Source organism: Poeciliopsis prolifica, unplaced genomic scaffold (assembly GCF_027474105.1).
Source record: "Poeciliopsis prolifica strain line A6 unplaced genomic scaffold, Auburn_PproV2 SCAFFOLD102, whole genome shotgun sequence".
NCBI classification, from domain to species: domain Eukaryota; kingdom Metazoa; phylum Chordata; class Actinopteri; order Cyprinodontiformes; family Poeciliidae; genus Poeciliopsis; species Poeciliopsis prolifica.
In genome coordinates this window covers 625021-652350 of record NW_026562477.1, presented here as the reverse complement: position 1 = coordinate 652350, position 27330 = coordinate 625021, and the positions used below count along the sequence as shown (strand labels likewise).

At 39.3% G+C, this 27330-nt stretch overlaps 1 protein-coding gene across 3 annotated transcripts in view; it reads left to right on the top strand.

The window, feature by feature from the left end:
• sorcs3a (sortilin related VPS10 domain containing receptor 3a) overlaps positions 1-27330 on the top strand; it is a 189612-nt gene that overhangs the window by 60103 nt on the left and 102179 nt on the right. For all 3 annotated transcript variants that reach the window (XM_055023515.1, XM_055023514.1, XM_055023516.1), the window contains exon 2: positions 16705-16772. In XM_055023515.1, the coding sequence (XP_054879490.1) occupies positions 16705-16772 (68 nt within the window). The remainder of the gene's footprint in view (positions 1-16704; positions 16773-27330) is intronic.

Here is a 27330-nt window from a genome sequence, read left to right as displayed (position 1 = left end):
TAGGAAGTAGACTACAACTCAGGGCATTCTGGGTAAATACAACCAAAAGAAATGTGCATCTCTAGCAGTAGAAATGTCTCATGACGAGAAATTCTACTATGACTGAAATGCAGCATCGCTCCATTTGGCCTGCATTTTGTGAAGAAGGAAGTTGTGTTCATAAAAAAGTCTGACTCTGGGAAGCAAATTATAAAGTAATGACTTTAGCGCAAAACTTTACAGCAATTATTTTAATGAGATGTTTTACCTCTCTTTGAAGTAAGTTAAATGTATACCAGCATGCATAGGGTTCTGTTGTAGGTCCAGAACCTCAGCCACGAGGTTCCGGTCAGAAATGACTCGTTTAAAAAGCCCTGACCGTGACAACGCTTGGCACGTCACACAGGATGATGTTGGGCAGCACATGGCACCAGCTGCTTTTGTTTGTCAGCCTGCTGTTGTTAGCACAAAGTGAAACCTTCTGCCTGTGACAGCACCTCGTGATGAGATGGGGAAAGCAGAATCTCCCGAGTCGTCGCCCCACTGCCTCCCTAGAACACCACTGCAGTGAAGAGTTGTGCACTGAGCTTTTTCCCCTGATTAAAAACTAGAACCGAACCAAAAGGATCTGCATAAACTTTAAAGAGTAACTTTCCAGTTTTTGTTCTAAGTAAGTTTGTTTGGTTACAAAGTTTTTGTCATTTCCTGTTGGGAAATGATTCCCCCTTGTCGATGGTGGATATGGCAGGTGGAAAGCGTAATGGATAGTGTGCAAGGTGGCATCAGCAGCACATTTGAGTGTCTGCTAAAGCAGAGTTGTCGCAGCAGATGTCAGAGTAAGCAGCTGCTGAGCCATCATGAGATGGCTTGTGCCGATGGATCAAGTGCTTGATGGATGGCGTAATGCCCCTGAAAGGACAACTTATTGCAATTTTAATTATGCTCGGCTCACTCCTGATGCTTTTAGTGCGTCCGCAGCGTCTAGCTGGGTGCACCTGCAGCCGATGGTGATGTGTGCTCCGCTTCCCATCCCATCAGTATGTACCGTGAGGAGACCGAAGCTGGTCTCAGAGCTGAGGGGAAAAAAAATGTAATTAAGAGTTTCAGATTGGAGCCTGGTGTTAATCAGCTGTCCTGCCGCCTTCATATCGTGTCACCTCTGAGACGATCCGCAATGACACATGAACGGGCCCCTGGTTAAAGCTCGCTGCCTGGCTTCGCCTCTGCGCCGCCGCCACCAGACTGGAACACATTACCAGAGAGAAAACGTGGAATAAAGAAAGAAGAATAATGTGAAAATGAAAACGACAGCCTCCTACTAATTACTGTCGCTCGTTTAAAGAATAAAGAACATTATGTCGCCCTAATCAGAAATGATGTATCTGTGGTTACATGGGGGAAGAAGCTCATTCAGACTTAGGTTTGTGGAGTATGACTGATCAGTTTAAGAAACCTACAGCTGTCAGGGTAATTAACATTTTCTGATAATTAATGCCAGCAGTTTTGATTGTGATAAATGAACTCGATGTGTCTGGATTTAAACTAGACTCTTTAAAACAAAGGAAGCAGAGAGCAAAATCATTCGCTGGGGACATTTCCCACCCAGACTCTCGACTCCTTCTACTTGTGAATTTATATTTCACACTCATTTGCAAAAAAGGTGACCATTCTCAATTTTTTTCTTTAACCGCCAAAAAAGTCTAATACAGAACACATTTCACAGTTGGGTGTCTGTCACTTGAGCCATGGAGCGTCGATTCCCTCCAGTAAAAAGCACAAAACGCTTCAGCCAGGAAAATAAAACTTTGACTTCTTTTGATTTTCTCTCAAAGAAAATACTTAATACCCAACTTTAAATTGGCATTTGACACCTTGAAAAAAAAATGCCAACCCACACCCCAGCGCCCAACTGTGTGGTTTGTTGGAAATTGTATATTTAACATTCAGCAAAAGGAAGTTTTGGCTGATTAGACAACGAGATAATTAGTTTATCCACTCCGCTGGTTTCGCTAAATGTCGAGGATCACGACTCGGGGGGCGGAATCAGATTTCTAATGAATCCGACTTGTTAGGGATCTGTTAAAGACGTGGCTGGAAATGTGGTCCACCTGACTTCAGAGCCACAAAAAGACAATTACAAAGTCGGCCTTCTATCACCTGAAGAACATCTCCAGGATTAGAGATCTAATGTCTCGGCGAAATCTAGAGAAACTCATCCATGCGTTTATCTTTAGTCGCATTGATTATTGCAACATCGTCTTCACAGGCCTGTCCAACAAATCAATCAAACAGCTGCAGCTGATCCAGAAGCTGCTGCTCCTGTTCTCACTAAAACCAGGAAGATAGAGACATAACAGCAGTTTTAAAGTCCCTCCACTGGCTCCCTGTAGATCAGAGAACAGACTGTTATACTGTTGTTGGTTTACAAATCCCTGAACGGCTCAGCACAACAACACGTTAGAGATCTGCTGCTGTTGTATCAACCTTGCAGACCTCTCAGGTTCTGGTTCTGTTCTGCTTCCAGAACCAGAACCAAATGAGGAGAAACAACATTCAGTATCTATGCACCACAAATTTGGAGCAGACGTCCAGAAAACTGTAAAACAGCTGAAACACTGACTTCCTTTAAATCTTGACTAAAAAACCCACCTGTTTAGAGCTGAATTTGAAATTTAATCGATTATGAATTTAACGATGGATCTTGACTTAATGTAATGATTTGATTGTTGATTCTATTCTGCATGACTTTGTGTTTTTGTGTTTATGATGTGAAGCGCTTTGAAAAGCCTCGCTGCTGAAATGTGCTATACAAATAAAACTTGATTGATTGATTTGAAGGTGACCAGACAACAGCATTTATAAAATAAAAGCCAATTTCTATTACTTTGAAGCTCTCTTTGACCACGGATTGGGATTGTGTCATCTTAGCAGTGTCGTCAGACAAATTCTGCCTAAAGGCTTGTCAAGGTCACCGTTGATGTTACTAGGGGTCACATCCATCGCTTGACTTGCCTTGCTTTCGGTTCAGCCTTGAGATGTAGTTGAGCCGCTTGGTGTCGATCTGATGAGCTGACTCTTCTTGTGTTTGGTCAAACTTTTGAGTGATTGCTGAATCCATGTTTAGAACTGAAAAAGCCTTTTAGGTGTGAGATGAATTATGAGAAGTCTGGTTCCCTTCTGTTCAGGCTTTTTGGATTATCATGTCTTGATTGACAAACGCAGACGGTGTGACCTTAACCACTTCAATCAATATAAGGATTATTGGTTAAACCAAACACTTACCCTGGCCAGTTCCTCGATGGTCACACTTCCAGGAAATTAAGTTTTTGGGTGTAATGTTCCTAATTTTCCTCAGTACTTCAGCTCTTTCTCACATTACTGTTAGATCTGCATTCACCTTCATACCAGTGAAAACAAAAATTGATCCAGAACCTTTTGGTTTTCTTAAGAATCTTGCTAACGTTGAGAATAAGGATGAGAGAATCCTCTATCAATTTACTGCACTCTGCAGCAAAGTTGTGGACAATTTGAATTAGTTTTTTTTTTCTTTTTCAACATTTCAGAGACTATTAATGAGACACAAGGGTCTTGAACTGAGCACTGTGATCTTTTTGCATCATTGATTGATTCAACAAAAGATTGTTTCATGCATGGACCTTGTTAGAACGTACACCTCTTTCAGCTTTTCTTTTTGTGTTTCTGTGAAACACACCACTCGCTTTTCAGCCAGTTACTGTTGAAACCATTAAAAAGAGGTTTGTGCTTTCAACTTTCCTGTCTGCCTGCATAAAAATCTACCATTATTTAAACAGAATTTTAGATAAAGAAATATTAGCTAAACACGTCTAAAACGATGCATGAATGCAAGAGGAGGATGTAGATGTGGGTGGATAACTAGTAACATATCATATGTATAGGGATCCTGTTGTTTGTGTTTAGTCTTTAGCCTTCAGATTGAAAAGACTATATTTCTGAGCTGCAGGAAACTCATATCGTACATTGTTCTTTTTATCCATTGAGACCCAGAAACTAGATTTCAGTCATCAACCAGCCACCATTAGATATCTCTGAATCAACTTCTGTTCAGCATAGGAACTGCTTGGGAGCAGTTATGTAGGTCACCGAATGAGTTAAAGATCAATTTGTTTGATATGGGATTCCATAATGGCATATGAAACGCACATGAATTAATCAATATATATCAATGTTTGATCCGGGTACATCTTGGGAAAATTGCCACCTTATTAACGGTACATGGGGACAAACAAAACCAACACACACACACACACGCGCGCGCGCACACACACACACACACACACACACACACACACACACACACACACACACACACACACACACACACACCCAGGGGGAATGCTGATGAACTGTTTGAGGTCAACAGAGAGAACCCCTGCATTCGCTTGGAAAACATGCAGGTTCCTGCTGCGATTCAAGCAGAGGGCCTTCTTGAAGTGCTGATCAGCATCATCATTAACCATCCAAAAAAAGTCATTTTCCTTTAGTCAAAGAAAATCTCATTTGCAGGTTTTGTTTCTGCATAGTCCACTAACTTCATTCTGAAATCTGACTGCTCACTTTCAACATAAATGTCTTTTTTTCTTTTCATGAATATGCTCTTTTTTTGTAAGTCTGTAGGAGATGAAAGCCTGGTTTTTACTGTAAATTTGTGGGAGTTAAATACTTTCACATCAGTTCATTAGGGTGGCATCCGCCATGTCCCGCTGAGCAAGCGAGCAGCAACATGAAAGACAATGATGATTTGGGGATTTAAAAGTAAAATTCTAAATCAAAATAGTGTATTTCTCTAAACAAGTCAGGAAAAAGCTCATTGTAACAAAAACAAATTCAGAGCAAGCCATAGATATATCCCTTCTCCTCTAGATATTAGAACATTCTGTTCTCAGTCAATCTGCATTGTATAGAACAAAGAGCATCTTAACAGAAAAACATTTCCAGTGTTATGAACTTAAGATTATTTATTAGTCTCCCGTAAGAGAAATTTGTTTTGGAACCAGGGGCAAAACTGCAGTACAACAATAAAACAGCACATCCAAAAAGGACAACAGCCACAAACATAAGAGCACAAATTCATAAAAAATACAAATGTCAGATTGGCAGTACATTCCCATAACGTCTCATTTCCATTCACATACAGTAAGTCTTCTACATGCTGCTCTTCATCACCATCTGGGCCTCCTGTTACTCTGTACAGGCCCCTGTAGTCGGTTGATGCATGTATTGTATCAACAATGAGAAAAAAATAAGAATCAAATTTTGTTTAATGAATGAAAGGGCTGACCACTTTCGGATGTGGGTTTCTGCGTCAAGGTTGTAGTTCAAATATTTAGGTGTTTTCTTCTGTAAGGGTTGACAGGAAACGAATGGATTCAAGATGGGATTCTGTCTTCGAGGAGCCTTTGCAAAAGAGCCAAATTAGTTGAAGTGGTTCAAAATTCTGCAAGAAATTTGCCAGAAGATTTTCTGGGTCTCTTCAGCCAGAGAATGTATGAGTGAATGGATGAATGACTGACTGTGGTATAAATACTTTGGGGTTCTCTGGACTAGATAAAGAACTGGGCAAGTACAGGCCAGTTACCATAAGAGAGACCAGAACTCATTGGAGTTGCAATAGATCCATTTTGGAACATTTTGGGACTTCTTGGATGAGCTGCAGAGAGCTGCAGAGAGCTACTGTGTGACGAGTTGTGTGGCTAGAAAATGTAAGATTTTATATAGTGTATTAATACATTTGCCTCACAAGATGAAATGATATAGGGCTCGTGAAAATATGACCATCCAACCGTTGTCTTCTGTCTATCCAGAATTGTGGGATAATAAGTCCATGAGGGAACTTATTATCCCCTAGACTTTCCTCTCACCAGCATCTTTTTGTACCATAGTTTTGCTGTTTTATCTCAGTCATCTGTCTGGAAATTCTGACCTTGAGTGATTGGCCTGTTTTGTAGCAAAGAGGATTTACTGTTAGATGTTATTAAGCTGTTTTGCACATATACCCAGATGTTGGACATCTTTTTTGTCCCACACCGAGTTCGTCCTGCGCTTCCATTTTTCAGCGCGAGGCATCATTTCCCGCCAACGTACACAGCTCTGTTATCTAATTAGTGAACACGCAGAGCTGCACATTCTATAAAAATAGCTCCCTCCGAGAAATAGAGATTGTTTGAACATATTCCACATTGTCACTGTGGGCTCCCACTAAATGAACTCTCCAGTGCATTTAATGATAAGATATATAATAAAAATGAAATAGAAACTGATCCTGTAGAAGGAAGGAGCTTTTTCAAGTCAAAGATATATTCTTATAGTTGCACATTCTTTGCCACAGTGAGATGGTGGGATGCCTTTATAGCTTTGCTTTGATGTCTGCTGAGACTATATCTGTGTGCCAATAAAATTCTAACTCTTCCCTTTTTCTGTTTGTTGTTGCTACTCTGTGTTTTAGTGGAGAAAAGTCAAAGATCCTTTGTTTTCTCTGCACCCTGGCTTGCACTGTGATAAGGCCTAACCCTTCAGTGGAGACGTTACGCCCAGCCAGATTTGGGTTTGTTTCGCTTGACTTCATCAGGAGCTGACCTTAGAGGCAGATGTTCCATGAGGAAGAAAATGGGAGTGTTTGTGCCTCCAATTAGATACCTACAGCGTCTTGATGTAAGAGAGAATTATTAATTCAATCATTGAGCTGCTCTCAAAGTAACCAAAGGCTTTGAAGTCCTTGCATTTGCTCTGCACAATGTAGATTTCCTTTAAATCTGTTGATATTCATTTTATCCCAATTAGGTATCTTAATGAGGCCTCTCAAGCATTCTCCAATGAAGTATTTTCTTTATAGATATTCTAGAATATTCGTAACATTTCCTTCCATTTGATTTACTTATTTACTGGATGAATCAACCAAACACTTGGTGCTGTGGGTCAGCAGAGGTCACTTCCTCCATCTCAGTATCAGGTATTGAATACAGGCAGCTGAAGACAGGATGGGAAGAAGAACAAACTTTGTTTCCGTTAGCTGTTGTAGCGGGTTCTTTAATGCATTCTCGCATCTTCCACACTAAAGAGTGTGGTTTAGCCGCCACACTCTGCTTCCTCCAGTGTTTTTTCCTCAAATTATAAATCCTTTCTGAAGAAGATAGCAGCAGGCTTCTTATGGACTTTTGCAAACTTTGGATCCAGGATGGCTGGATCTCTCTGAGCATTTTCTACTGCTCTTCAGACAGCAGTTGTTATGGTAAGCTTTCTCTCTGAAGTCTTTGAAGCTGAGGGTAGGATACAGCGTGCCCAGGTGAAAAACTGCACATAAAAGTTTTTCTGGGCTGCTAGGAGAATAAACGGCAGGTTTATCTCTACTCAAAAGGTTAGATATCATAGATAAGGTTTACAATCTCGCTCCTCCCATGCAATGCCACATGATTGGTTTATCATCTGACCTTTTTTTCATCTTGTAGTGGCCATTTGATCCTCCAGTTCTTCTAAGGATACCAACAGTTGGTGCCTCGCATCAAGAAGGTCCTGGGTTTGAATCTCACATGGAGTTTCAATGTTCTTTCTGTAAATGTGTCAAATAAATTAGTTGTTTCCTGAGCAATTTATCTATCTAAATATTAATTTGACTTAATCAATGCAACAAATCCAAAAATGTTGATTAAAATTAAACCTGAATGTGTTTGTCTCTACGGTCACTAAATCCTGAATTTAGAGGTATCATGCTAGAAGAGTCAGCAGATCCAGTTTAGCCTCTGCTTCCTCCAAATAGAACGAGTGGAACCTTATTTTTTGTTTCCTTCAGTTAAAGCAGTTATTTTTGAGAATATACTATTGATGATTTCATTATAAAAGGTCTTTCTATGAAGCACATGCAATTTCAGATATTCGATTCAGTACACAACAAAAGCCATTGTCTGGTGCATTTGTGTGACAACAGAAGAAACTAAAAGGCAAACCAGTTATTGATGACAGGATTCAGGGAAGGAGAGAGGTAGCTGGAGGGGGAAGAGAGAGTGAAGGTAGGGAGCAACAGACAGGGCACATTACAAGGAGAATATGGGAAACTACAAAGAATAGAGATAAGGAGAATGTGCAAGGAGACTGTGTAAAACTGAAGTGAGTGTGCGTGGGGTGGGGACAAGCCCTGTTAGACAAAGATAAAGGGGGTTTGCTAAGAGGAAAAAAAACAATGTGGCAGGTGGGGAAGAAAACTCAGAGGAACAAGGGAAAGACATGTAGATGAAGGCTGGAGTAAATAAGAGGAGGCATACAGAGAGGGAGATAACCCAAAGTGATGGAGGAGCGGGGCATGAAGAGAGAAGATGTCCGGAGGAGGGCAGAGTACAGTAAACCCCTCCTTGACTCAGCTCTTAAAAATCATATCCTACTTTATTTTTAATTGACCTTCATTCTTGACTTTGCATGTGTTTAATCTGTGCTTGTTGAGAGTGAAACATTCAGAGAGCTGATGTTGGACTGAAACCTTGGCCTTTTTCGTCTCCTGTAGCTGTGACTACGTGATGCTAGATAAGAAGCACTCATGTCCCAAGGCTGGCTGAGTTTCTTTTGTCTTTGTAGTGTGTATTTATATGTACATAATAATGCATCTGGATGCTGTTCGTGCTCCGTTGATGCAAATGCCCGACATATTACCCTTCACTGCACAGCGTGGAGCAGAGAGTGAGGTATTAACATGGTGCACACAGACGAGTTTTCTCTATATGGGTTTTAATATTTCAGGTTCAATACCCACAGAGTTTCTGGATATTCTAAAACATATAGTGTAGCAGACAAGAGAAGGTCTGAAGGCATCCTGAAGAGGTAGATGAAGTACTGTGGTGTGTTGTTTCAGCTGGCTGTGCAATCAAGGCAAGAAACATGAGTTTTGCCCTGAATTTAATAGTTTTTCTGTCATTTGAATTCTTCATTTTAAAATTTGTGTAGTTATCTTTTTATCCACTTACCAACAGGTCAACAAAAGCCTTTATTTTCTATTGAGCTAGGCCAAACAGCAAAACCCATAGATTGTTTCTCAGATTGTCTTGCTGTCAGCGGGTGTCTTTTGCTGCCAGTTGACAATGTTTCACATAAATAGCTCTCACCATTTGATAAAGTAATTGCTCCTCGGTTGACATGCTACAGGGAGGTGGGGAGGCTTAATCACTTCCAGATAACGATCAGTTCTAGCTGTCATTTTCCTGTTGACTGTCTTGATGTTTGCAGACAACTAAAAGCTTCTTTTCAGGCAGTTGTTTTATTGTTAGTACTTGACTGCACTGACATTTGCCGATTAAAAAAAATAAGCAAAAAAAGATTTTTGCTTGTGTTAAAACCATTGAAGCTCCAATACAAGATTAGGACTGAAACTATTCCTCAAATGATTTGAGTACCTCGATTTTTAAAATTCCTCGAGGAAAATTTACCTGCTGCGAAGCTTCGTTAATTTATGTTTTATTATTTAGCACTGTTTTCCGGCCGGGACATTATTTGCGTTGCCACCTCTGAGTTGTTGACGAAAGCTAAATGTTAGCGGCATAATGTCCAATTTCCAGGTTCGGCCCATGGGGATTTTATTGATTGATGATGATGCCCAGGTTTTCACATCAGCTTGCTCTGATGTGAGCAAGCTGCTTTTATCTGCACAACTACCACTCACTAAAATATTTTCTCATTTTTTGATCATTTTGACACCAACAACCTTGCAATGTTGAAAGTCAGACACTCAAACCCTCTTCTGCTGTCTTCATCACAGAAAACCATTAAGTTTCTGTGAGTGCGTATTTAAATGCTTTGTTAATGATTGTATTCTCTATTTCCAACTTCTATATATATTAATATAGACACCTAAACAGTGTTCTTCAGCAGTGTATTCACTGAGCTCTCATTCAGCATGAATGCACTGCCACTTTTGATTTGGCTTGGTTTAATTTAACAGCCTTTCTGCGCTGCTGTGTTAATACCTGACTTCAGCAGGAACACCTCTTCAGGTCATCGTTCTAATTAAACTTTTGCCTCACAAAGAGATGAGCAGGTCTTTTTTTTTTCCTTTCAAAAAATGTCATTAAGACTGATTAATTTGTGATGACATGAAACAATTTCAAAAATTGCATGTGGCACTTTGACTTGGTCATGTAGTAGATGGAACATTTAGTCATGGTTGTAATATGTTTCCCTAGTTAATTGTCTCGGCAACCAGGCTGAGTGCAGTCTGGCATTTTGACTCAATGACTGCAAGTCAAGTTAGGATTCATATACAGATACAGATGCCTGGTCTGGTGTTGCTGGAGGTTTGTCCTTCTGTACCAGATTTAACCGTGGCAACAGGGTATAGCTTTTACAACCAGGAGGATCTGATTGCAACTCAAAAGGTCAAATAAATGCTTCAGTCATGACCCTAAATCCCAGAGGAGTAGAAAAACTGTTGCAAAGCAGGGCTGAAGTAAGGAAGGAAGGAACAAAGGAAGGAAGGAAGGAAAGAAGAAAGGAAGAAAGAAAGAATAAAAAAAAGAAAGAAAGAAAGAAAGAAAGGAAGGATGGAAGGCAGTTTTCTTATATTTTTATAAGAAAACTGCACAAAATTCATGGAATCCAGGGGAATTCCATGGATTCCCCTGGAATCCATTGGACAAAAAGATCCAACTTTTCTTTGAAGAGTCATTTTGTTTCTGCGTGGCGTCTAATTATAAGGGGATGAGAAGACGCATGTCTGTGTTTCACCTCCAAGCAGAAGCAGCAGCACATATCTGACAGCACAAATCCAAGGAAGGAGGGGGTTACATGACCACATAAACAATTTCACTGCAGAGAACAAAGAGCGGGCTTGAATCAAAGTACAACTGAACATAAAGTTGCAATTTTTAGAATTTTCTGCAGCCACATGGTAATAGTCCCTTTTCATTGGCCTTTCTCTGGCATTGCAGACTTTCTTGGTATGAACCATATGTTCATGCTCTCATTAACGAATCTGCTGGCATGTGGTCCATCCTCATCCACAAGTATTGCCCAGGGTTCTGGTTCAGAGGGCAAAGACCTGAGACTTAGCAGTTGATGGAAATGTCCTGGTATTCTGTGAGCCACCGAACATTACCGGGGTGTGAGGCGAAGGATGCCAAGGCACCGGTGGCTCTGGAGTTTTATTTTGGTCGCGTTTAGCATGATTACTGCAGTCTGTCACAGGATTTGGAGTATTCACTGCCATCTTAGCTAAAAGACTAAAGCTTTATTTAAAAGGCAGAAAACTGTTTCAAAGAAAAAGAAAAATTAAAACAAAAGGTCCAGCTGTTCAGACACAAACTTAATCTAATATAATTTGTGAAACAAAATATATAAAAATGACAGAACTTGGTTGTTTGAATTTCATAAAGTCTTAAAGGTATAGTTCATAGAGGGGAAAGAAGATTGAATTCTCCAATGTCGCTTTCACAAAACGTTTTTATTATTAGTCACATGAAGAACTGACCTGCACCATGTTGTTCGTGGAAATCTGTAACAATGTTTCCATCTGGATTTAAAAAAAGAAAAATGCTCTTTAGAAAAGTTTGATAGAAACAACAGAGTCGAAAAACATGATCAATTTTGCTAAAACGTTTTCTTGCGTGATGTGGCTTTTGTTTTCTCGACGTTAATCTGCCAAACGTCAGGAAATGTTTGGCAGATTAAATGGAAACACATTTGACAAATAAGTTTTAATGTAGCGAACAGTTACATCCATTAGAATTGCATTTCTTCCTTTACATCGATGACCAACATGCAGTACTGCAAAATCTCGGTGACAAGTCAGAACATTACAAGTTGTTCTACTGCGACATGTTGCTGAAAACGTCCATCCATTATCAATGTGTGGTCCGTACTGGTTTGCAACCTCTACTTTGCAAAATTCCAGGTTGCAAAGTAGAAAACATTTGTGTGGCTGCCGCATATTTTCACGCCAGAGGAAAAAGTGCGTATAGTTACGCAAACTTTGATGCAAAGTTCATTTTTATACATGCTGACTTGTGTATAAAATATGGCTGCAGATTTTTTGAGTGTACGCCGCTTGAGGTTTCCTCAACTCCAATTTCACAAACCTCACAACAACCCTTGCAAGTATTGTTCAATCAACGCTAGAGTCACTCTGCTTTAGATGCTCTTTTACATGTAAAGTGTTGAGAACTGTTGTGGTAACCACAGCTCAAAACTTTGCTTCAAAATCTGAATCATAACTGTAATTTTCAAAAGCAAAAATAAAACTTTTAACCTAAAAGTTTTCTTTTATTTGACTAAATATTGAGGTGAATAAAAACTGAAGTTACCAGATGGTTGAAGTCGTTTTTCGTAGCAGTTGATTTTATCCCCTCCCATCTCCCTTCCAGCCCTGTAGAGCAGAGTTGTGATCTTGCACTTTGGAGTGGAGGATCACAGCTGACCGCTGATCCTCTCAACCTTCATGTCTTGTGATTTGCTCTGAGGACAGCACCCCGCCTGCTGACTATCTCTCTCTTTAAAAGTCCAAAGCTGTGAGCAGTCTGTTGGATGAGACTTTTCCACAGGGGCGAGGATGGCAGAGAAAAAAGACCCAAAAAGTTTCAACACTGGACGGGATACACATAATTAATTATGCACAACACAGCATCCCAACATGCTAATTTATCACTCTGCACCTTGTAGTGTTTTACTAACTGCTGTTGGAACAAAATTTGATTCACTAGAATGTATTTTGTTGTCGGCAGCAATTATGCTGCTTTTTTGAGGGAAAAACTGCAATAAAAGACAATTAACTGTGTCAAGCTCTACAAAAACTTGCTCACTGCTGCATCTCAAATTCTGCCATTAGGAAGAAAATATAAATATATAATGCCACACATAGTATGTCCATGTTTCAGCGTTTGTCCAGGTGTTTCAGACATGTTGACAAATTGTTTTTGTGTCCGAATCGGGGGCCTGTTATAATTTAATGGTACAGTATAAAAACTTTTAAGCATCTCAAAGAAAATGCCATTGTTAAACAAAACCCATAAAAAGAAGAGACTGAGGTGCTCTAGTCAGATTAAACTAAAATTGAACTAACAGAGGAGGAACCCTTGCACTACATGTAGCCCTGAAAGCCACGGAAAATATTTATACCAGGGTTAAAAACAAATGCTGGCCACTATTTCTAGATTTACCTTTTCCATGTAAGCACAGTTTAAAACTTTCTTCTTCTAGACCAAGAAAAGACCAAGAATACCAGTAAAAGAATGTTACTGGTATTTTACTGGTATAAGGTATCAGTAAAATACTGAATAAATTGGCTTTTATAGTGAGAAGATGTGAAAAGGTTTAGTGATGTGAATAATTTAGCACAGCTTTGCATATCCTGACAGCGGTTTAAAAAGAAATGTTTCCTTAAAAAAGGCAAAAAAAACCCTTCAGTTTCTGTTGAAAGGTAGTTCTGTAATGTGCTGCTGCTGCATGGGCATCATTAAAACATGTAAAACTTTTAATGTTTCATAGAAAACTGTGGCCAGAATCAACAGATTATATACGTGAGTCAGCAAAAGTTACGTTCCCATCATAAAATAGCACCTATAAAATTATGAAGTCATTAAATTTAAATAGTTTTTTATTGGCTTGAAATATTTTCCTCTAAACTGTCCAGTTCAACAACTGTTTGAAGTCATTAAGACAGAAACAGCCCCTAGCAGTGTCTTTGTTTAAGGAATTGACTGCAGCATTATGTTTATGGTTATGAGGGCATTATTGTTATGGCGCTGTCAGTGAATGCTGCAGGAATTGGTTTCCAGTACGTAATACTCAGATAAACTGCTTTACATTTCTTAACAGTTAATTTGATCTACTGCCAAACATAAAAATCCAGTTTTCTGCTGATTACAAGACATTTTGAGTGCAGAATAATACTTTTCTTCTGTGCTTTGTTTTTGTTTTACCCATAAACCCAGACTTTGCTGATTTTAGTTTTGAAGACATCTGGACGAAACAATGCCGACACCTATAGAAATGGACCCATTTCAGAATTTGCACTTTACTTTATTGAGTAGAATATTTTTGGGTAAAAAACCCCCCACTAAAATTCATATTTTTTAATTTACTGCATTTCTATAAAGGCTTTTTTACTCGTTTGTGTATTTTGCATCTGTTTTATTCCACTAACGCTGTAAAATTGAACACCACTAAATATGGCAGGTGGAAGAATAATCATTTTTGTCCTGTTGTTTCTTTATGCATGTGGGCTGAGATCCGGGCGGTGCTGACGATGGCTGTGTCTGATTCTCTATCACAGTGACCTGGCCCTGTGCTTCCAGAGGCAAACTTAATTTCAGCCTACAAAAGTGATTTAGACTTTCAGTGCTATCAACAGATCTTTTTTTAGGTCACAGGTGCCAAACTCAAAGCCCAGGAGCCAAATCCAGGCCCAGATCTAGATCAGGGGTGCCCAAAGTGGGTCCTGGAGGGCCGGCATCTTGCATGTTTTAGTTCTGTCCCTAATGGTAGTAACAACCTTTTCAGCAAGTCAATGCTCTTCATAGGCCTTCTAACGAGCCATCATCTGATCCAGGTGTGTTGAACTAGGGAGAGTCTAAAACATGCAGGATGCAACCGGCCCTTCAGGACCGAGTCTGGGCACCACTGCTCTAGACTCTAGAGAGAAACATAAATTTAACTTTAGGATAACAGTTGTGTGCTTAAATACCAGTTAAATCAAACTGGTTTATTTGTATTGGACCAAATGAAATCAATGTGAAAAAAAGTACAAATGTAATCCAGTCAATTCTGATCAATTAACAGCTATTTCTATTTGATAGATTCTTCCACAACTGGCCCCATGAGGACATTTATGATCTTGATTTGGACCAAAATGAAATTGTGTGATACAGCCGGTTCTCATCCACTCTAAGTCTGATTTTAGACCGTTTTAGACTTTGTCTCTTTGTTCTATTAATGTATTTCAACTAAATAAATGCTCATTTGTTTTGTTCAAAAATGCCATTTTCAGTTCAGCCAATTCAGATATTACATAATGATATGACCTGCAGCGATACAGTCATTGTCTCCTGTCACTGGTTCTGTTTCCTTAGATACATCAACACCTCATTGACTTCATTATCTTACTTTAACTAAAGATAAAATGCAGCAATGAGCAGTTCTAAATGTCAACCTGTGTAATTCAGTTCAGATTATTTTGACACCTCATAATAAATTGGACCTTTTTTTGGCTTCATTTCCCTTATAGATAAATCAGTGAAGTACACTGAACTATAAAATAGCAACACGTTTTTGAAGATGGTTATATGGTTTTAGTAATATATTGAGTAGAAAAACAAAAACAAATAGGGATTTGTTTTTCTTTTGTGTTCCCTCTCAGTCATCTACTGATCAGTTATTGGGCATGATTGAATTCTGCAAGCCCTTCTTACAATGACCACCGTACTTTGTATGTATGCTAATATCTCCTTGTGAAATATCTGACATGTTATATCTTTGTCTGTAGGACAGAAAGGCTCCACAGACCTTTGATGTAAACAGAAACTTTCCCTAAGTAGGAAAGAAATAAAAATACATCCAAACTATTTGAACTATTTCTGATTTATATTTGCGGGGGAATTAGTCATCTGACAGTTTTAATTGTGTCTCTGTTGTGTTTGTAGTCTGAGCTGTTTTCAGTTTCCGTCTCAGCCTGAACAGACATAAACATGCAGTAAAAAATTCGATTTTCAATCATTGTTTTGCACCAAAGACTTAATAATAATATTTCCCGAGTTAACCCAGTGCGGCCCTCTACCACCATTAGTTTTATATAATATCCCCATTGTGTTTTATAATTATAAAACCTGTTTATTATTATTATTAAGTCTTTGATGCAAAAAACTGATTGAAAGTCGATTTATTCACTGTACATTTATGTCTGTTAAGGTTGAGATGGAACTCAACATGAAAACAGCCCTTTAAACCATTCAGACAACCAGCACAACAGAGACACAATCATAACTGTCAGATGACTTATTATCCGTGATAATAACTCAGAAATAGCCAAATTAGGATGTATTTTCATGTCCCCATGTTTCTGGAGGGCTCTGTAATACAAGAGGCTATGATCACCATGAAAACAAATCATATCTTTTTATTCTGCTTTGTTTCACCTTATATGTTTGGAGATGAGACTCAGATTGACCTTCTGCAGAGAAGGTGGTGATGTATGCTTCCTATGCTGTCAGTGATCGCTTGAGGGTGAAAATTCTATGTTGTATTAAAAACACTGTTGTTGACTGTTGGCAAGTAGCAGTCAATGAGATCTGATGGAGAAGTGAGGACTGAGAATTAGACTGCGAAGTGTGAAAGATGTTGCCAAAGGGTTGAACTCTCACTCTACAACAGACTGCATTTATTTCTGCTGGACAATCTGATAATCTGTGTGGCTTTGTATCAAAAGCAGGTTGATTCTCTTTGAAATGTGTCTGTTTTGCTTTATGATTCCTCTTAAAAATCTGAGGTAACATTGTTCAGACCAGTGGTTCTCAGGTCTTGCTCCTGCATGCTTTAGATGTGTCTGCTGCAGCACACCTCCTTCAAATGGTTACTTTACCTCCTCAGCATGTTGGCAATGCTGCAGAAGCCACCTGTTCATTCAGATCAGCAGGGAAACATCTCAACATGCAGAGCACTGGGTCGATTGATTTAAACTCTTCAAAAATGTCATTTTAATGCAGAAATTTCTTTTCTCTGCAGGTCATCCTTATTCTTACCAAACTCTATGACTTTCACATCGGCAGCGTCACTGAGAGCACTCTCTGGAGGTGAGTACTTCTTTTTACTTGTGTGAATACTGTCTTCTTCCATAAGCAACAGATTTTAAACAAAGGATTGCAAAACTATCCTCTGGATGTGCTCAGAGTTACAGGACTTTAATCCTAATCTAAGCCAAATATCCATATCTTCTCTTTGCTCATTCATTTTCAGCTGCGATTCTGTTCTCACCTTCCCAGTCCAATGTGGAAAAACCGTGTTCTGGTGTCAACCGCCTCCAGGTGGTGCACTCGGGTGTAGGGAGCTGTTTTCCATGTGCTTGTTCTGGGATATCATCTGATGTACTCGTGTACTCCCCCCCTGAATAAACACAAACACACGCAGTTTGTGAAACAAAGAGAGTGCTTGTAAAAGAGGAAAAACAGACGATCAGAAGGAGGGATAACACATCCCTGATGAATAGAAACTGCATCTAACCCATTTTCAGATCTGTATTGTGTAACACAAACAGTAATTTGCTTGTTTCTCTTTGGGAAGCCTGTGAACACATGACAGCGTTGGCATGGCCGTGAGAAATGTAGAGCAAAAACCCTAAGAAGACAGAAATCGATTCGTGCTATTGTTTTACCACGAGAATCATAGAATTAATATATTTTCATCACTTTATTAGAATGAGGTCAAGCCTTGTGATGTGTGATCATAACCTTTATGTTGGGATGCCTCAAACGGAGAGAAATGTTACTGTGAAGCACCATAACAATCAGTGTAAGCTGATAGAAATGAAAATGCCGGAGGGGAGTATTTTAAAAATTATTTTAAACTGCACAAAAGAGGGACATTATGAAGAGATTTGCCACACGGGAGTAAAAATAAAATAAAACAAACTCAAGGACAATTATATCAATCTCAGATAAGGTTTGCCATTTTAAGAGCAAAAAACAATTTGCTTTCAATGCGTTTTTTTTTTGTCTCTGAGATGTTTTTAATGGCAGCTTTTTAAGGTGTAGAAACAATTTCACCTCTAAAATTTTCGTTCTATGCCCAGTTTGTTGGACTGCCTTCACAAAGAAACGTGTTTCCAAAGTAACCCCTGGCTATTTTTGACATTTAAATACCGTCTGTGCAACAGTTATGATCCTCAGGCAAAAACAGATTTTTGTTTTAGTGTTTGAGGAGCTACAAAGTCGGCAGAGTTTCTTTTTAGTCTGAGACACAGACAGAAGACGGACTGTTCTGCTGCCGACAAAATATTCTAAAATATTCTGGATAACTATATGGCTGTTTCATCAGAACACTCTTCTGTCTGCATTTCTAAAATGACTGCATACATGACGGGAATATGAAATATATCCTTTCAAAGCTTGACTTGCATCTGTTTTTCCTTTTTTCTCATGACGAAACTGCAAAACCTTTTTAGTACAAAAGATTCCATATTTTGTGCAGCAGCTGAAGTCTCTCCACTTTGATGAACCTTGTAGTCCCTATTGCATAGTCTCAACACAGGCATGTCCCCCATCATAACCACCACAGATGGTGGAGAGGGAACATAATGTAGCCTGCGGGAGAATTAAAACCCACCACAATGTCAATGGGATGGAGCTGGGATAGATTCTTTCAGAGCAACGTTGGATTAACCGGAACATGACATTCATTGGGATTCAGTGTCGCCAGGCTTCATGCAGTCATTTGTCTCCTAATGCATTTTAGCATCTATTTGTCATGCTGGTAAACAGAAGCTGGTCAACATCAGTCCAGGAGGTCTCATAGTTTTGAGTAAAAATGAACTACTTTGGCATATCTATGTGTTTAATGTCCATCATCCTGGAAACTTGTGCTCATTTAACAATAAATGGTTCCTTTACGCTACTCGGATCTTGATGAACTCATCACAACCAGGTATAATTACTGACCAACATTAATATTCAAATATTCTTTGGTCTTAACAAAGAACCGTGTTCCTTTAAAAACTGCTGCCCAGTTATCGAATATGGTGTTGAGCATATTTCTTGATATGGAGTTTGAATTTTTAGCATCGTCACACCCTGACTGAAGTTCACCATAATAAATCAGCAGAATTAACGGATCATCTACGTTCTGTTTAACTGCAGGAAGGTAAACAAACTGAAGTCTTACCATGTTGTGCAATGCTGTCAGATTTAAACTCACTATGACAGCTGAACTCTTTGAGGAAGATGCAATCAGGTGAAGAGACTAATCCATAGTGTGAGAGGAGGGACCATCACTGCTGTTGAAGATCATTATTATTGGCAGCCCTCCCAGCACTGTCACTCGGCCACAAACCTACAGTGAGTGGGGAGCAGCTGTCCGTCCAGGCTGGACTTGGCAGTGTCTGAAGAGACTTGTAAAAACCTCAGTAATATTTTTTTTCATAAGCTCGAGTCAGTTTTATTGAAAGAAAAAGAATCGGATTGAGGAATGAGGTTTCTAACGGAGATCACAGCTGCGATAGAGTCTGAAGAGGAACGTTTGAGTTGAATGTTTATCACTTCAACAGGAATACATCCCAAATGGCACGTCCAATGCTGCCTTCTCGCAAAGGTCAATGCTGTGGCAACACCTCAAAGTATTTACCAGTCGATCTGTCGGATTTAATGAACATCCTGACCTTAAACAATGAAAGCTGATCAGTCAGGCCCTGCATAATTTTCAAAGTATTCACACTGTTGAAACGTTGGAGAAGCAGACGAGCCAGTCAGTGCCGACTATAAATCAGCTCTGCAAAACAGTTTGTCTTCAAAGTTGTTCAGCCTCTCTCATCTGGCCTCTAGAGTATTGTCTCTGCGTGAGGAAAACATTTATTAAAGATGACAAGTCCAAAACTCATTTGCAGGTATTCAGATGCAGTGCAAATTAATGCCAACAACAAAGTCAAGATGTATCCCCCCCTCCTCCACTGCTGCATTTTGACACATCCAATACTTCTTCTTTATGCAAAACAAGTCGATGCGGCAGTTGTTTTCTTTGCTTTATGTTATGTTTACTGAGTTTTTTTCCCCTTCTTGTGTTACGGAACAACTGATGTGGAAAGTTTGTGGGTGAACTGAGGTTTATGTTTTCTTGTGCTTGAGGGAAAGTTGAACAAACGGAAATCAAAAATGGATGGGAAAAACAAACTGGATTTGGGTCAAATGTACACTAAATCAGGAACACATCCCAAATTAAAACCGTAAAAAAAATAAAATAATAACATTTTAGTGCAGATCTTATTCCGTCTGCACAAAATCAAAACACCTATAGGACAAATTTAATTTTTGTCCTAAAGGTTTTATTTTTTTATTTTTATAGGACAATTTTATTGACACATTTACGACCACATTATTAGGTAGATGCTCCCAGTACTGAATTGGAACATTTTGCCTTCAGAACTGCCTGAAATCTTTGTGACACAGACTGAACAATGTGTTCAGAAACATTCCTAAGCGGTTTGGTTCACACTGACATAACGATTTGTCGGCTGTGCATTCATGATTTGACTCTCATGTCCCATGACATCACAAAGGTGCTCTGCTGGACTGAAGTGAAATCAATATCATGTTCAAGGAAAGCATGACATTTTTCTAGAAACTTATGAATTACATATTTGCACGTGCAACAAACTCAGATCATGCAGGCCTAGTTCTTCCCCATAGTGCTCCAGTCTAGCTCTCTACAGGCAGCATAAAGACAAGCCTACATTTTACTACTATACTACTGACTAGTTTTGTTTCTGCCAATCAGAGCTTCAGTGCAACAGATAAAAGAGAGTCTTTAAAACATGACAGTTCTGTGATAAAACCTGGATTTTCTTACTGCCAACAGTGCTTGAGAATGTAAGGAATCTGGCTTGTTAAAATGGTAAATGATTCATTTGACCTGTTGGTCTTTTCACTCTGGTTTTAGGTGAGTTGGTTCTGGAACAGAAAAACAATACAAGTAATGAGGGTTATACAGGGTAAGAGTTAGTAAAACATGTTCAGTTGTTTTCTGTTTGTGATTTTTAAAGCTTCGGGTTGATACTTTTAACAGCAGCAAATGTTTGAAGAGTGAGTAAAACTCAGAGCTTTTTGTTTCGAGATTCCGTCCCCAAAGCTCAGGGGACTGTTAGAGAAATAGATTGGGGAAGTTGGTAGCTGTGTTGTGTGTGTGTGTTTATGTAAGTGTGTGTATCCCAGCTGCAGACAGACTCCTCTCCTGCTGTGCTAAGATCGGGTCACCACGGGGTGAACAATGACATCCTCTCAAATTGCATCATTTTGCTGAGCATGCTCACAGCCGATGTGATATTTCACAGGTCAGTGCTTATAATAAGGGCCCGGTTTTCTCAGAGAGGACCCACCTGATGTCTGCGACCTTTTGCAATTGGACTTGGTATTTTCCTCCATACCTCGCCAGCCTTCTGCACACCAGAACTTTTCAAAAGTAAGAAAAAAAAGGCGATACAGCTACATTTCATATCTGATGAAAATGGAAGACATCAGTTCCAATAAATCTGCATGAAGTGCTGACAGGTTTGTTAAAGCCGGAAGATCAACATGTCGAGAGACGAACCAGAACATAAAGACTTGATCTTTATGCTCCTCTGAGCTTTACCGCCTCTTTTATACGATTGTTTTGGTTTTACTGCAAGCAGCTTCAATGTTTTAATTAACTCCATTCGACCTTGTTCACAGCACAAATATGTACCGTAATCCAAACAGGTTTACTTGGTCAGGGGTGAAAAAGCAAATACACAAAGTTCATGCTTCAGTACATTCCTCAGCACACTTCACGAAACATAAAGATATCTATTAACTAATTATCTCAGCTGGGCACTGAAGTCAAACTCATTATTTTTCCTGATCAACTTTATTATTTCAGGCATTTTTCATATATTCAGCCAAGCAGCAGCAAAATATAGGAAAACATGTAACTTTCATATTATATTAATATAATCTGTTGCAAATGATCCACGTTTTTCTGACCATTCTTTTTTCTATTTTCACTCTTTTTGCGCTTTAGCGTGGCATCCACTGAAATGTCTATGAAGAGAGGGCAGCAAAAGCCCATCCCACTGGGAAAAAAATATAATTAGCATCCTGAGCGTGAAGGAATTACACATGAAATGGAGCAATTTAATTCAGTTTATTTACATAGTGCCGATTCACAACACATGCTGTAAGGCATTAGAAAAGGCAGTTCAGTCCAATCATAGATACTATTTGGATTGATCCTAGTTATCAAACTACATCCAGGTCAGTTAATTATTCAAACTGGCATAAAGGTTTCTGTCTAAGAATCCCATCATATTGAATCAATCGAGACTGATTGATTCACTCCTCCTGGTCGAGCACATGGCATCAGTAGACCATTGCTGGCTTTGGGTCAATGACTTTGCAGCAATCACTCTCACTGAGCATGCATGTAGCAACAAGAGAGGAAAACTCCCCTTTAACAAGAAGAAATGTGCAGCTCAACCAGAACCAGAACCAGAACCTGGCTCAGTGTGAATGGCCATCTGCCACGCTTGACTGTTTCTGGTTTTTGGTGTGAACCTGCTTTGTCTTCTCAAACCCTCAGAGATGCAGGAGTGCTGTCCACATCAGAAAAAACTAAAACGTTTTTGGTAGTAACTAGAAGAGAAACAGCTAAACAGAGGCGTCTTCAGAGCTGTTGTAAGACAGACTGCTACAGGAGATCCTTGGTCAGGGATCAAGGGATCCACAACCATCAGCATCTAAAACAACTATTTGAAGAAAATTGTATCATATTTACAACATTTAATCTCCTTCTGGGATTAATAAAGTATTTTAAACTTGAATTTGAAATCATTTCATCCATTAATTTTTAAGTGCAGCACACTGAAAGCACCCAGAATAAACGTAGTGAAAACTAATTTTGTGTGAATTATTTAGCTCACTTTTGCAGGGAGTCACTACATAAATCATCTTGGCTGTCATTACTGAGGTCATTTATTCTGAGTCCCTCAGCATATTTAAATCCTTTCCTCTGTAATTACAAACTCTCAGGCATTGTCACTGTTTTCAGGTCTGTGCCTGTCTTGTGTAGTTATAAATATAGGTGGGACAAATTTTACACAGTAAATTAATAACAAGTAAACAAAGGGGAAAAAACCGTACATAATCTACTCTGTTTTTAGGGCTTCTTTGCAGTGTTGAAAATTATTCTAAGTGGATAGAAAAGAGAAGGCCACATGAGAACATGTTTTTGTTTAGATTCTGTTTTCTTGTTGGAAAAGAGAAGCAATTATATCAAAAAAATTAACAGAACTAATTCTGAATTTAATTCAACATCATGGTGAGACTGCGAGAGTGATGCTAACTTTAAGTATTGATCAAGTATCCTGGGTAGGGCTGGGACTTAATGCCTTATCCTTCATTTTTTTTCATTACATAGATTTTAACTCGTTAACATTTTTAACAGTTAATTGTTTTGTAAGGCTTGAAGCTTTGTTCTTATGCGTTTCTGATATGTTCATAAATGTGATGCATAAGTGACCTGGCTGGACAACAAAGCCAGTAGATTTGACACATTGAGGATCCAGTTTTATTTCAGAAAATGAGCTCATGAGGTAAAAGGGAAACAACTACTGTGTGCAAATTGTGAAGCTGTTTAATCCAATGTAACATCTCAATGCTAAACATGTAGCAGCAGCACAGACTGCTCCACACACCACATTTATTCTTCAGCCTTTGTCTTTATTCAAGGATTTAGCAGCAAAAGGGATTTTTGAATTGAAAATGTTTATCAATATAGTTTTCAATTAAAACGTGATTAATTTTTTTCAGTAACTTAATTAAAAATGTAATTTGAGTCCCATCACATACTGTGGGTGGCACTCTCTGTTCTGTTCCCAGAACCAATCAAAACGATTCCTTGATCCAACAGAATCATGTCGTTATCTGACATCAGTTTAGAAAAGGAGCAAGATGACGTAAAGACTGCTGGGAAAATGTTCTTGGTTCGGTATAATCATTTTTTTTGAAAATATTGTGACAAAGCTGCAGTGAAACAGCTGCAGGTTAAGTTGCACTTTTTTCTTTTTTTTTCTAATTTGAAGGAAGTGAGGACATTTTTCATCTTCCACCTTCAGAGACATTGTCACCAAAGTGTCTTTTTTCAGCACTTGGACGTTCCCATCTCTCTGACCCTGACTTGTCAGTTATCATCACTCACAACACTCTGGAGACGAAGTCGAAGCGCAGATCTGCACCTATAGAAGCCGACTCCATCCAACAATACTCTGTTATTATCTTGCCATTGAACTGCTGGTTCCTGCAATCCCCCTTATGAATAATGAACAGAAGTCGGGATGTTGTTCACACTCTGATGAAAACTGATTTCTTCCTCTGAATCCTGCCGTTTCACCGAGACGTAAACCCCATACTGTACATGTTTGATGCTCTGTTGTTGGTTCACCTCAGCGACAGAAAAACCCCAACGAAAAACGAAAACATCAGTGGTGAGTTTAGACGTCGAAACAAGCTGGATGTCAACAGCAGATCTGTCCTGTGTAACCTAAAAGGCCCGACTGCTCCTCATGAAAAAGTCAACACATCTGGGAGGAATTTTGAAAGTTTTATACTTTAGTTAAAGATTCATTTCAGAGAATGCATTCTGCAGCATGGTGAGAGGGGGAACAGATATTTGCTGCCCACGTTGGAGGCTGAGTGGAGACGCAGAAGGAGATTGAGACACAACAAATGTTGTTGCTAAGAGCGATCTTTGAATGTCAGCACTTCTGCCTCAGTCTGCATGCTCCTTTAAGGTATCTTCCCTCAACGCTGCATTCATCAATCATGCAAAGATGCAAAGCTTCTCAAAAGATTCCTGCCTCTTGATCCTGCTCACATTTTGTCAACAGTAAACTTTGCTGTATTTTGCCAGAGTGCACTGATTCATGATTAATGAAGTGGAAGGACAATTATTCTTGGTTTTTATTTATGATGACGACATTTAATTTTTCTTTTAGATGAAAGAGTGTGTCTCAGAAGAAAAGCCAAGAGACGTCACTTTCACTGTTTGGTACAAACCATGATGGAAGGAGGTGCTCTGCTCAGATGAGACCAAATACTGACACTTTTGGTCTACATGTAAATGAAACATGTAGCAGGAACCTAAACAGAAAGAACACCATTCTCAGAGTGAAACATGAAGGTAGTGGCAGTATCATCCTGTGGGGAGGTTTTTCTCAACTAGGGACAGAAAAGCTCTACAAAGTTGACGAAGGAAGTTGTGGAAAACCTGCTGAAGGCTGCAGATAACCAGAGACGCAGGTGGAAGTTTTCCTTCCAGCAGGACAACAACCCTAAACACAACCAGAGCTACAGAGGATGTGCTGGAGAAGCATCTAAATGTTGCAGGATGGAAGATCTGGAGGATTGGGCACCCCTGGTTTAGAGCAAAGCAAATTTATTTGTTAGAATAGCCTAAAGTTAAAGGTAATTTAATTTATACAGCACATTTTCAGCAACAAGGCAATACAAAGTGATTTACAGGAATTAAGAGAAAGTGAAAACAAAATAAACCAAAGTAAAGCGCAAAGAAGAAAAATAATCTAATGTTGATCTAAAGTATGACAACTAGGAACTCCTGTAGATAAGAATCCTCTGGTCTAATTCCATTTCTGGGTTGGAAGAACTGGAGTCTAAAAAGTCGTCTAATAATGTTGATCCAAAGTATATAAACTGTGTAGTCAAAGTCCAAACTTAAATTCCACTGAGCGTCTTTGGAGGACTAGAAAACTCAAGACTCTTTTCATTTCATCTGACTGAGCTTGAGCTACTTTGAAAGCAATGGGTCAGTGTCTGGGTCTGTAGATGTGCAGAGATTCCCCAAAAGACAAAATTATGACTGAGGGGTGATAAATGCATGGGTGAATCTTCAGATTTTTATTTTGTGTGCACAATTTAAACCATGCGTCATTTTCCTTGCACTTAAAAAAATATTCTCTACCTTTGTGTCGGTCAATCATAAAACCTAGAAGTCTGTTTGCAATGTGGCTAGATGTTTTTCTTCCTCTCCAGCTCCTGTTTGTTCTGTGAACTGATTTTTGTTTCATGCTGCAGGATCGTCTGATTGTTCTGTATCAGCAGCAGTTTGGATTTTAGTGCAGGCTGCAGTGTTTGTTTCGCACATCGCTTACTTTATTTTTCTTTCACAATTGCACATAAACACGCAGACGTTCAAAAACACACACGCACGCTTGGCCACACACAGCATTTTTTAATACATTAAAAGGAAGACGATTTTAGTTTTTAGTGTACAGTGTTCAGTCATATACAGTGCTATTTTTATTGTCCCCCCCTTCACTTCATTGCCCCCCGTTCTCGCATGTTGGCAACCTCTTGCTCTCTTGCAGAAACACCTGCAACTTCAGTATCCTCCTATCTCGACGTGGCAATTCTCTAAAGTTGTTTTCAATTATGCTTCAGTGGATTTTACATTAGAGAAGATAATGCAGTGGTTGCCTTGGGTGAAAACATGGAAGGGTTTGTGTGTATGCGTGCATGCACGTGTGTGCGTGAGTGTGTGGGTGTGTGTGTGCGTGAGTGTGTGGGTGTGGGTGTGTGCGTCGGTGTTTGTGTGTGTGTGCCTGCGTGTATGCATGCACAAAGCCACCTCTGAGCATGACTGTGAGTGGGTCTAGCTCAGAGTGTATTTTCCAGAGATAAACTCTTTGACAGCTTGAACATTACGAGCCTCTTCGTTGAGATATGCGTTGCTCCTGGTATCAGTCCATATTAAAACTGTGTCCTCAGGCTTTATTCGTTACTTATGTTATTACAGCATTTTCATTAGTGTGTTGCTATGCATTTTGTTTGTTTTTCATCTTTTATGCTGGCAGAGAGACATCTTTTTAATTTTTCACTCATCCAGTGACGGAGCAGCAAAGCTTTATTAGTAACTTTGTGTGTCTGCGTCCACATTGAGCCCTTATTGAGTAAACATGAAATACAGCTGAGCATGTGGGAGTCTTCAGTAGGAACGTCTTTTAGAGAAGACTCCAGAATACCACAGATCTTCACCTGTTCATTGCAGAGAGGAATTCAGTTCAGGTCTGTTAGCCAAGCCTGACCTCACATAAAACCAAACAAAACCAAATTCTTTGTCAGAGTTTTGCAAATGGTTATCTCATGAATAAGTTGTTTGTGTCTCTATTGTAAGCTGGAAAATGGGTGAGATGGACCTTCCTGTTCTTGGAGAAACCTGTTTCAACCAGTTCAGAGAGTCCCACTTGTGTAAACTCAGTGATGACGCGCCCTGCTTGGCCATCACCTGCTGCAGAGGATCACATGACATTGCTTGGCCAGTCAGTGCTGTGGGAAATTTAGTTCGCGCAGTAATCAACGGCTGTCGTAGTTGTATGTCATTTGGTTTCTTTCTCAATATTTTAATCCATACTAAACATGTCGAGCAAAAACAGAAAGTGGTCGGACGAATATGGATTCAGGTTTATCAGGGAACGGGGTGGTAGTCAGCGTCCCATCTGCATGATATGCAACGCCAAGTTGAGCAACTCTAGTCTCACACCAGCAACACTAAGGGAACACTTCTTGAAGCTGCATGGAGATGAGGAAAAGTAAAAAAGTATTTTGTGGATTCAAAATG